This window comes from Tubulanus polymorphus, chromosome 9, assembly GCF_964204645.1.
Source record: "Tubulanus polymorphus chromosome 9, tnTubPoly1.2, whole genome shotgun sequence".
NCBI classification, from domain to species: domain Eukaryota; kingdom Metazoa; phylum Nemertea; class Palaeonemertea; order Tubulaniformes; family Tubulanidae; genus Tubulanus; species Tubulanus polymorphus.
This window is the reverse complement of record NC_134033.1, coordinates 8,805,290-8,817,551: the sequence shown is the minus strand read 5'-3', so window position 1 is coordinate 8,817,551 and position 12,262 is coordinate 8,805,290. Positions and strand designations below refer to the sequence as shown.

The 12,262-nt window shown below is 36.4% G+C and overlaps 1 protein-coding gene across 6 annotated transcripts in view; it reads right to left on the bottom strand.

Annotated features, from left to right (window-relative positions):
- The window catches only part of LOC141911138 (carnosine N-methyltransferase-like), a 64,675-nt gene that overhangs the window by 28,577 nt on the left and 23,836 nt on the right, over positions 1 to 12,262 (bottom strand). For all 6 annotated transcript variants that reach the window (XR_012619981.1, XM_074802105.1, XM_074802106.1 and 3 more), the window contains exon 5: positions 1,197 to 1,375. Coding sequence is in view for 5 of the 6 variants with exons in the window: in XM_074802105.1 (XP_074658206.1) it covers positions 1,197 to 1,375 (179 nt within the window). In the remaining variant the exon portion in view is untranslated. The remainder of the gene's footprint in view (positions 1 to 1,196; positions 1,376 to 12,262) is intronic.

The window sequence follows — 12,262 nt, the reverse complement described above, 5'->3', positions numbered from 1 at the left end:
GTTATTCTACAACTCAACGCCCCCTGGTTACCATATAGAACTAATGTCCTTAAAACCTACCACAATCATAGAACATGTCAAGAGCTACAACTTTGCAATTGATTGTGGTTACAAAATATGCATAGGTACTAATATAATATAGAAATACTAAGTTATTGTATCATTCAACGCCTCCTGGTGGCCATATACAAAAGGCAATGACCTTGAAACTCACCAGTATCATAGGACACATTATGCGCTACAACTTTCCAATTGATTGTGCTAACAAAATATGCTTAGGCATCAATATAATGTGGAAAAACTTTGTTCTGCCTACCAGTGAGTACTGATGACACCAAGATGGCCACCAATTGCATCATAATTGGATGATCAAAAATACCTGTCACAGGTATAATAGATCCCTTTCCAAAGAATACCCATCTCAAATTGCAGTGAGAAATGGCAAACCAGTCGGAAGCTAGAGGACTCAGAATTCAGCCAAAATTGACATTTTTGTTCACAAAAAAGGTCATAGGACAGCCATCTTGAATCCGATCGGGCCAATATTTTTACGCTGATGAACCCTTGGGGGATTCAAATATAAACGAAAGATCAAGGTAATTGATCTATGCGTCTTCAAAATTTCCCTCAAAAAGTTCAAAAATGTGTAAAAAGTGCTGATTTTGGCGAACAACAATGGCTGCCAGTCGGCGATCTTGATTCTGACAGAGCCAGTTTTTGGGCTGAAGATGTGTCTAGGGTAGATACATGTGTAGCCCAAATATCAAGACATTACATTGAAGCATCTTAAAAACTTTCCAAAATAACTGGATTCCATCTACGGACGGATGGACCGATGACTGACAAAAAGTGAACACAATAGCCTGCTGGGACTTAAGTCCCAAGTGGGCTAAAAATAACTAATAATCCCAAAATAACTGTATGCCATTCATGAATGGATCAATGAAGGAAATATGAATGCAATCTCCCTTGAGGTCCCAAGTCCCAAATGGATGAAAACTGATTCTTGGGTATTGGAAGATGATCCTCAAGTGTAGGGCTTTCTTTTGTATCATAGGAAATATAAAGCCTGAGTTGAACTAGGTTTCTGTTTCTTCTATTCTTTAGGCCTAAGTTTAGTTTTGGGCCAAGTCTTGTAAGTTACTAATCCCTAACGAACTCAAAATCAATTCATTCAAAGTCAAATCAATTCATACCTGGTTCAGTATAAACTTCCAGAAAGTCACCAGCAGCCATTGAGAAATTAGCATCTGGTGGTATTGCAGAGGGATCCGCATCTGGAAAACGCATGGCCTTAATTTGGTCATCATGACGTCGATTGTTGCACCATTGATGTATCCACGGATAAAATGTCAAGCTGTTCACACTGTGACATCTAAGATGTATATTTCAAAAAATATAAAATTACATGTGTATCCATAAATGATATGCTTAGTGAAAAGTACACCTGTTCAAGATTTGGCTTGCTCATAAGTCTCTCCATTAAAATATTAAATTTCTCATCCCTTCCAGAGCGATGATTGCCTCCAACTCAACTTCATCATTCTTCACATATCTAGTGGCCCCACTGCTTAAGGTACTCTCGAGGGATTATTAAACGTACCCGAAGAAGGATTTTTAATTAATAGATATATGGGACCCACAAAGTGAGACAATTCCTGGTGATCAAATCCCCAAAAAAGGGTCAATACTTTTGTAGTACATCACTAGATATAAAGAGAAGATCCAACATTCAAGAAAGGTTCATGGACCTTGAGACTTCGTTGAGAAAATTAAAAGTTCAATATAATTTGGAAAATGAACAGAGGCCCTAGTGGCAGACATGGGTCAAAGAAGGGCTTATGTGAAACATGGGGCAGCAGATTCGAGCCCCCAAACGGGGCCCTATTCTCGCGTTACATCATATATAGGGTACATAAATCGAGGTTTTTTCAATATCAGGTGTTGACGCCAAAAAGCATGGACTTTTTTAATCAACTATTTTAGAAGAGCCCGCTTAAAAATCGCTTTAAATTCCGAAACATTGATGACTAAAGTTTCGAAGTGGGCCGCCGGGTCACCGGGAACCAGTCAAACGGAGAACCGAAAACAGTGAATCGGCAATTTATTACGACAAAACATTTACATCAAATTAAACCTTTACAAATCACCCTTGCTTAAAATTTTTTTTATATAAGAAGTTTTTTCGCCTTGTTTTTTACATAAATACATTTATACACAATACTGAAGTCCATAAGGACATTATTAGTATTAAAGAAAAAAGCAACATATATTATCAACAGGCCTATTAAATTAAACTTTGTATACAACTTACATAAGAGAAAACACAAAACAGAAAGAGAAAAGAAAAATTCAAAAAAGTGGTAACAAAAAGTAGAGTCCTCAGAAGTTTCTATGGGCTTTAACAATGAATGCAGCTGAATTTTTAATAATTTGCTGATTATTATAAAAGTTGAAGGTTTGATTGTCACCAAAGAAAAAAATTTGCATTTCTGTGAGAGCGAAAGGGTCTCAAAGTAGTCCACAAGATTTGTTTGAATGAGATTCAATTCTGCAAAAAGAGATGTTATATTGGTTAATTGGGCAGGTTGCTGACATTGAATTAAGAAGTGCTTTGTATTTAGAAATCTTAATAGTTACAGTTCGGGAAATATATCTATAAAACAAGAGGCCCATGGGCCTTGAAGCATTGGTTGATTATACTGTGGTATTAAGTGGTTATAATGTATTACATCTGCCGGCAATTCTTCTATGACGATGTTGATTGGGAGGACCACAGACTTAAAGGTCTATTTGTCTAGTACGATTTTATTCCTGAAAATGAATTTATTTTCTGCCGAACGATTTAGCCTAGGCTAATTGTACTGTTAAACCTCATTAATGTGATTCTGTTAAAAAGACGAAACTAGTTTATTCTGATGTTTTCCATCATGTCCCAGCCAAGATATTTATATCAATAACGATTTGGATACAAAAACCCATTTTTACGCATGAACTGTAAGGCCCCACTGAATAATGAAAACAAAAACAGAACGATTTTTCTGAATGCAATTGCAATTGCAAGACCCTCTGATCTTAGAGCTCCAAGCTCTGATGCATGTATGCATGCAAAACGTCGCAGAGAGCGATGCCGGCGTTGGTGTCACTGAGGCCGGCTGATGATTGTTTGTTTGTCTTTTTGTTTGTTTGGCTTTACGTACGTCGTTTGGATCTTGGTTTCCCAAGACTATTCCTATTGGATTGTTCATTTAACCTCACGACGGGACGGCCTTTGAAGTGTTGCCCGCACACTGTTCGCAGCCAGCAGGACTCAAACCCACTTGTCACTCAGCATTGATAGTGGATGCAACAGCATCACGCCTTATCTCACTGAGCTACCGAAACCGCTCGATTCAATTCCAAAAAACTACAGCAGCGGCAAATAACCATCGCAATATTGCAATTTACGACAAACAACGCGTAAATTCAATCACTGTTGTTTAATGCATGGAAAAGATAAAAAAAGGTATTTTTTCCCGGCGTGCATTACAAAGCGAATCTCTACCGAGTGGGTAAGAGGGTGCTACCGCCTTATGAGTGCGCAGCAGGCGGGTAAGGCGTCCTAAAGTGAAAACTTATATTAGAATATAGCTTAATCGAATTTTACAATGTCAGTCAACTGATTGATGATACAACACGGTTGTTCTCGGCGTACTTATCAATGATATTTTCCTCCAATAAACTACTCTGGTAAAATTGAATAAATGATCTATCTTAATTGGTGATATCGTATCATGCTGGTAGCCTACCGTTTACCGTAGAAATGGTTTTAACTTTAGAAAAGGCTTTCCCCCACGATCACATATGGGTTTCAGTCACGAGTAGGCTGCCGTTCCACTGCTCTAGAAATACGTATTCTGACGCTGAGAATGAATCCCAAATAATACATTGGATACTAATAGTTGGAATAACAGTGATATCCAAACACTGTGATATTTATAAACCGGAGTTACATAATTTTATGTTTTTCTATTCAGAAGAGGCTGTTCCCCATTCTTTACTGCCAATGTCAACGCGGACATATCGCTACGCGATTGTTTAACCCACTCTCATCTACCAGATAATGAACGAGAAAATGCGATCGAATAATTTTTTGGACCATTAAATCAGAAATCTGGCGACGCTATGTTGTGGGGAATAATTGAAACATTTTTTTTGGTCATTTTCAGCTGTTTCTAATGAACATGACGTGAACGGAGTGACAATTTGAAGTTATGAAAATGAGAAGAGTCGGCGCTATTTTTTCGTACTACTATTTTCGATCAATTTTACTAGCATTGGCATGACGTCATAGACCTCACCCAATGCTAATAAAGGACCAATGGTCCAGTGGCACGCGCCAAACTGGTGTGGGGAAGTAAAAAATCTGTCACGTAGCATACTGGTATGCAAAAATTCATTTCATTGAAACAAGAAAAAAATATATGCAAAGGACACAATTCTTGTCAGTGTGAACTTCAGATGATAACTGACTTTACGAGAATATATTCGAAAAATTGATTATGGGCCTTTTGTCCGAACAAATGTTCATGATTTTAATACATCCCTTGAATGAGGTATAACTAAAACTATGAGTGACCCGTTAAGAAACGGTACAAACTTGGTGAGAGCCTGGGTTTCATCGTAGGTTTTTTATTCTCATATATGCACCAATCAGGACAGAAACTCCCAAGTTCTTCAAAGTTGAGGCCAGTGCCGGTTACTGACAAAACAAAGTTTATCCACTGACATGAATTTTGATAATTTTACGATAGGATTGCTAACTTACATCTTCGCTCAGACAATATTGCCTACGCGACTGCACACGACTGTTTTCAACGCGAACGCTCCACTGTGCCGCAGTTAACAAACTAATACTAATAATCAGGCTCCAAAACGGTTCACTAATGCTTCAATTAATGATGATAAAACAAGTATTCCAGTCGTGTATATATCAGACTCATCCCTAAAAATCCGATGCTATCAGTAAATCAGCCGTGTGGCGAACACGGAAGTAGATTTCCGCATTTTGAAACCACATTTTCGTCAGATATCATGATGCAACGTTACCTTACGCACGGGATATCAACCTAGATGAATCATTAAACACATCGCACACATTAAATCGTTATATCATACACCTTATCAGTATCACACAGTATCAGTATTCGCGCTAGAAATGATGAATATCAACGTATTCAATCATGCCACCATTTTGTTTATGAAATCACGTGCACCTATTGTTCCACTTCATTCAATGTTATGACGTCATGATAGAAGTCAAAACCGGGTCAACACAAATTTTATATTACTAAGATTTCAAGGGGTTTCGTCTTTGAACGCCCTTAACTACTGAACAAAGCATCGGATGTTGGCGACATAAAGTTCTTCCGACACAAATAAGCGTTGAATTTTCACGTGTGTAATTTTGGCCGGTTAAAGATGTTGCATAAAAAAAACATGCTCAAATACATCGAATATTTGAAACTTTTTGGTAAATTTCTCAAAAAATATGAAACCCATGGCTTTCAACTTTGCCCACCATAAAGAAAAACCAATTACGAAATACATTTTTGCTTAATCCGTTCAATTCGCCCATTAGTAGTGAAATTACAGGCTACTGAAATTGCCTTTTGAGAGTGCTAAAAATAGCTTTGAGCGTAGTGTTTATGCTGGCAGAGCTGACCTTAAAGTAAGAACCGAATCCTATTCAGGTAAATGTCTTCTGATCGGTTTAAATTTGGAAGCAGCAGAGTAGAAATTACAGATAAACTGGTCTTGCAGTGTAGTATCTTTTGATATGAATTTGAATTGCGAAAAATTAGGGCAGCTCCAATATTAAAGTGTGTATTATTCCAGGATTTCATTACCCGAAAATAAGGAGAATTAGCAATCTCTGAAGAGATAGTGGCGGGAATTCGAAATGGACGTTACGTTTGTCTTGTTTCTTCTCTAAGGTTATCTCTAAAATTCCTAAAAATTGATTGAACATAGGATAGACAATGTCCTATTTCTACTTTATACATAAATAGCTGAAGTCGTTCCTTACGTCTTGAGGCAAGCATTTGCCAATTAAGTATATTTAAAACCTTTGAGGTGTTAGAACCTTGTAAACAACCCGATACCAATAGTGCTGCTTTATAATGTAGACGTTCTAATTTTTCAAAAGACATTTTTGGAGCACTATTGTACAATATATCACAGTACTCATAATGTGGATAGATAAAGGATTTGTAGATTAAGTTTAAATGCAAAGATTTAAGTTTTAATGACCAAGATTTAAGAGGATGTATACATTAAAGTACTTACTCATAAATGGAGTTGACGTGACAATCAAAAGACAGGTTTGAGTCAAGTACAAATCCCAAATGCTTATGACTTTTTACAGTTGGTATTGGATTATTTCCTAAATACATCTGATTAAACATAATTTGGCCTCTTTTTGTAAACAGACGGTCAGAGCTTTATCTTGCTTTAAATTCTAATTTCCAAAAAAAGCCCATGTTGATATTTTTTGAAGGGTCATATTTGCAATATCAGGGTTATTTGGATCAATGGGTATATAGAGATGTATCATCAGCGTATAAAAATGCTGTACCAGCAAGTTTGTCTGGAAGGTCATTGATATATAACAAAAAAAAAGTGGGCCCAAAATCGAACCTTGCGGTACTGAGCAATTTATATAATTATCAGGGGATAATTCTGATGTCATTCCATCAACTCGTGCTTGGATCTTTCTATTGTTCAAATATGAAGCTATAATGTTTTACGTAAGAGAAGATCATGTGGTACCGAATCAAAAGCAGCAGAAATATCAAGATATATGGATAGCACATGCTTATTGCTTCTGAAGTTTTCAAATATACAAGAAGTAATTGCAAGTAGTTGATCTGAAGAGCTGTGACCTTGAATAAAGCCAGATTGCTAATCATATAGTAAATCATTTAGGTGTAAATGTTGAATAATAGGTTCATATATAACTCTTTCAAACATTTTGGATAACGTGTTTAACTAAGTAATGGGTCGATAGTTGTTTGGGTTTGATGTGTCCCCTTTTTTGTATATGACGATTATCATCCCCTTTTTCCAAATGGAAGGAAAGAATTCATTCTTAATTAAAATATTAAATAACCTTGAAATAAGAGGTGAAATATTATGTAAAGATAAATTTAACATTTTGTTTGTGATAACATCAGACCCACACGCTTTGTTAATAGGTAAATCCTTCATACGTTTTATAATATAAGCAGTACTTATTTCCTGGAGTTGTACACTAGTATGACATCTATTGGGAAAATATGGTAAATTACCGTATTTTCCGGCCAATAAGCCGATTTTATAGCCTCAGATTTTTACCCAAAATATCGTGATCGGCTTATTGGGCGGATACGATCTGACATAAAAAATCACTTCCTGATCTATGCCACTCTAATGCTCTCAATGATCGTCAAAATCAAGAAAAGTGGTCGATATTTATTTGAGGTCATTATTTACTACCAATTATAATCTATTTTGAACTATTTTATTTTTACTTTGATTGTTCTATCACCGCACAGCGGCAATGGTATACATTTATATAACGCGCGAGTTCATCGTACTACCACGTGTCAGTTCATACATTAGTATATATGCAAATCAGCAGTGAGCCGCATACTGCGTGTATGGCTGTGTGTATAGTAATCAGCTCAGTGAGTCTATATATAGCACAGTCACTCGGCGATGATAGTATACACAGCACTCTCACACATCGGCGGGCGCTACTGTCAGCCTCTTAAATCGTCAATTAAGACGAACTAATAGACAAATCAGTGAATTATAATCTCTGATGAAGGGCCTCGGCTTATTGGGCGAAGCTTTATGAAATCCATGTATTTTAGGCTAAAAAACTGCCCTCGGCTTATTGGCCAAGTCGGCTTATTGGCCGGAAAATACGATACCATTTACATGATCATTATGGCATTTATCTGAGAATAGGTTTTGAAACAGATTTGCTTCATCAATATTTGAAATGCAATGATTACTAGTGCGTTCATCCAGTAGAGGAGGGATTTTAGAAACAAATTTATTGCCTATCAGCTTCTAAATGATAGTCCAATAGTCCTTGCTTGACCTTGAGGTTTTATTGAGGTTTGCTAAAATACTTCATTGATTAAACCGTTCATTTGCCATTTAAATTGAATAGATATTTGTGGATTACCCGATTTAAAAAAAAGGTATAATTTATTTCTTCTTTTAATCTCATGCTTGATATTGGCCCTAAACCATGGCTTAGAATTACTTTTGATATTAACAGATTTGTTAGGTATAGACTGAGAAAAAACTTCAGACAGTGCTCTGGTAAACTTACTGACCATTGTGTGTCAGTATCATCTTCATTAAAAATTTAATTCCAGTCTGTGTTTATAAAATAAGCACCAAGTATTGGCTCATCACAGGCATCGTAGTGCCATACGCATATTTTGTATACAGTTTTTTTTACAACTATCGTTTAGCTTAAGTACCAACGAACTGTGGTCTGTTCCACCAATAAGTGCATACACAGAGTGACTATTTACAAGTCCTGGTGAATCACAAAAGATTAAATCTATACAAGAAGAACTATTTTTAACAACCCTAGTAGGTACAGAAACAAGTTGAAGCATATTTGAATCATCCATAATAGATTTAAGTTCCCTACCAGATGAATCGGTGACATCAGTTTTACACCATAAATTATGTTTAGTTAAAATCACCCATTACAATTACCGAATATTCAGAAAGATCATTTGAGTTTTTAGCCATTTGAATAGAATCCTGTAACAATTTAAAGTAGGCGGTCCTCAAAATTCTGTGAGGGAGATCTATAATAGAAACCAAGGTGAAATTTACTATGGTTTATGTCTGTTGTCACCCAAATGGCATTACTATTGCCATTCATAAAGTCCTGACATACAAGATACTGAATTATGAACATAAACAATCAAACCACGATTTAACTTACAATAGTGTATAATATCAAAATCCTTCATCATATATTCATTGATAGGTACGTCTCCCACTTTAGATATGGCAGCAATTTTTATATTTTGGGTACTTAGAAAATCAGTTAAATATTCAAATCTAGCGCCGTGGTCAGCGCCTATACTTCTTATATATTCTTATATCCTATAAAGAACGTTCAGAGTTAAGTCAGGTCCTGGATTTATTTCAACATCATTGCTCAAGAGGATTATAACATTTTTACAGACTAGCACAAATAAAATGTACATAGAACCAGGGACCATTAGCCATAGCACAAATCCTATACACGGTCATTTTATGGTTCTGAAATTTGCTGTGTGTTTACTAATTGCAGTTATACAACGCCACCAAGTAATTAGATAAAGTAATAAAATAAGCAAATTACAAAAATAGCAAAATAAAATGCGGATGAATATAGATAGCCAAAGTAACTTGATAGAAATATAAAAAGTTACAATAGCAAGAAAATACTTCAATATTTTACACTTGTCATGGTAGGGTGTATCAGGTGGTATTCCAGTTTCCGAAGGTTTAATTGATTCCTTATAATAAAAGAGTCCAGCAAATGCCCGATGCTGTAGATAATCAACAGGCATTTAATCTATGCCCCACTCTTCTCACAGAATTTGCTGTTACATACATGTTATTATAATGAGCTCTCAAACACAAATACAAAATAAAGTCAAAAAATATATAATAACGAATAAAGCATATAAGCGAGTCTAATGCTCACTTCGAATTTTGGTGAAAATTTGTATCAATTTGATACTATTTCCGTTAATTTTAGATTAAACAATGAAATTGCTTAATTTGATGACTATACACATGTATTGTAGTAGAAAGTGTGCAATATTGATTACAAAGTCTATACAATGAACTTGCTCAATTATTTTTACTAGGACAGCTATGGAAGAACTGGAAGATCATTGCAGTTGTTCATTGCCAAATGCTAGTCAGTTGCTAATTCTACTGGCATGTCTCTACAGCACTTCCATAGTTTTCCAGGTCTTCCATAGAAATCTGACTCTCCACGATTACAATGAATTTGGACTCTCCTCAAAATTGTAACGGCGGCCTACTTCTAAACTTAAGTTTTCAATATCTCGGAATTTTATACTTTTAGCCGGCTCGTATCCATGTTTATCAGCTTCAATATCCGATCAAAACATCCTAATGGTTTGATATATATGATGGTACCCAATATGGGGGTTCCAAACCACTACCCCATGATTCATAGAAAACCATCAAGTACAATTATCTTCCTTTTACATTAATTCCAAATATGTCAGAAAAATAAAGGTCCCACACAACTACTTTGAATTTTGAAAGTTAAGATGATCATATTAAAGCTAGAATGTCGCTGAAGACCGTGAGTAACTGATACAAAACAGCTACCCACGACCTTGACCTTTGGCCTACATCGAAATCTAATCACTCACTCACAGTCTCTAAGGTAACCCATCCATTAAATTTTTACAAATTTATCTCGTACTGTTTATGAATAAAAAGCCCGGAAATTGAAATACAAAACAGCTCCTGGTGACCTTGACCTTTGACTTACAAGACCAAAAATGTAATCAGTTACTCACGGTCCCTAGGATAACCCATCCAAAAATGTCACTAAAAAACAAAATAGCTCCTGTTGACCTTGACCTTTGACTTACAGGGCCCAAAATCGAATCACTCACTCAGTCTCTAGGGTAACCCATCCATTAAATTTCACAAATTCATCTCATACTGTTTATGAATTAAGAGCCCGGAAATTAAAATACAAAACAGCTCCTGGTGACCTTGACCTTTGACCTATAGGACCTAAATGTTATCAGTTACTCACGGTCTTTAGGATAACCCATCCAAAAAATGTCACTAAATTATCTTAAACCATCTATGAGATAGAGCCGGGAAATGAAAAATACATAACAGCTTCTAGTAACCTTGAACTTTGACCAACAGGACCCAAAAACTAATCAGTTACCCACAGTCTCTAGGATAACCCATCCATAGAATTTCATAAAGTTATCTTAAACCGTTTATGAGTTAGAGCCTGGAAATGAAATTCTCAAAATGGCTTCCTGCGACCTTGACATTATACCTACAGGAAATGTACGTAATCAGGTCCCCACGGTCCCAAGGATAACCAATTCATAGAATTTTAGTAAGTTATCTTATACCATTTATGAGTTAGAGCCCGTAAATGATATTTACAAAATGGCTTCCTGTGACCTTGACCTTGGACCTACAGGACCCAAAATCTAATCAGTTTCTAACCTCATACAGCACAACTCTTGGATTTGAAGAAAATCTGTCAAAGGGTTTAGGTGCTAGGCCACGGAACCACTGCGGACAGAGGAACGGACGACAAAGTGAATACGGTATGCCCCCACAACGCGTTGTGTAAAAACTAAATTGGACATTGGCACATCGAAATAGTCATATGTCTGTGCAGCACTAATTTATGTCATTAATCATGTTCCGCACCACTCCCTGCCAAAGCACTACAAAGTAATGTGACGAAGAGCCAGCATTTTAGAAGGTTTTATCATAAACAGATAAAAACTGTAGGAGAGTTTCATTTTGTTCGGATAAAAACTGTAGGACTATAAGTGATCCATATAAATATGATTCCCACCCTAGGGTGCCCCTGGGGTCAAACCCAAAATATCAATCCCTATTTTTTTTTTTAGTTTGCCTGAAAATCATTAATGCTTAGTTTCTTAATTCGATAAAGCCTGTAGGACTAGTTGTGATTAGAAGTAAAAGTTGATACCAGATGGCCAAGAGACTGACTCTCTTGTAGGGACCCCCTCGACCATCAGCTTCACTGGACCTTAGGTCATGGCGCAGCTAAAAAGGGGTCCAAATTAATTGCCACATTTTTCAGGAGGCTGTTTCTATAGGTCTCCCTGTCTCCACCAAAATTGCTGGTAAATGCCCTTCCTGAAGTTTGCTTTTAATTGATTTCACGGGGATTAGAAGCAGCATTTCTAAATTTAAGTCTGGGGTAGAACACAATGCTGAGTGTTTAAAGTGCTGAGTCTTTCTTGTTAAGAGTAAAAATCTTACACCAGGCCCATGGTCTTAAAGGGGTCATGAAGAGGTTTTGAAAAAAATTTCAAACGGCCCTAGCAACAGGACGCTCGCGTTTGCGAGGTGATGTTGATGACGTCATTCTGAGAACACATCGCCTGCAGCACACTCAGAAGCGTTATTATACAATGCTCATTTTCATTGAATATCGCGCTAA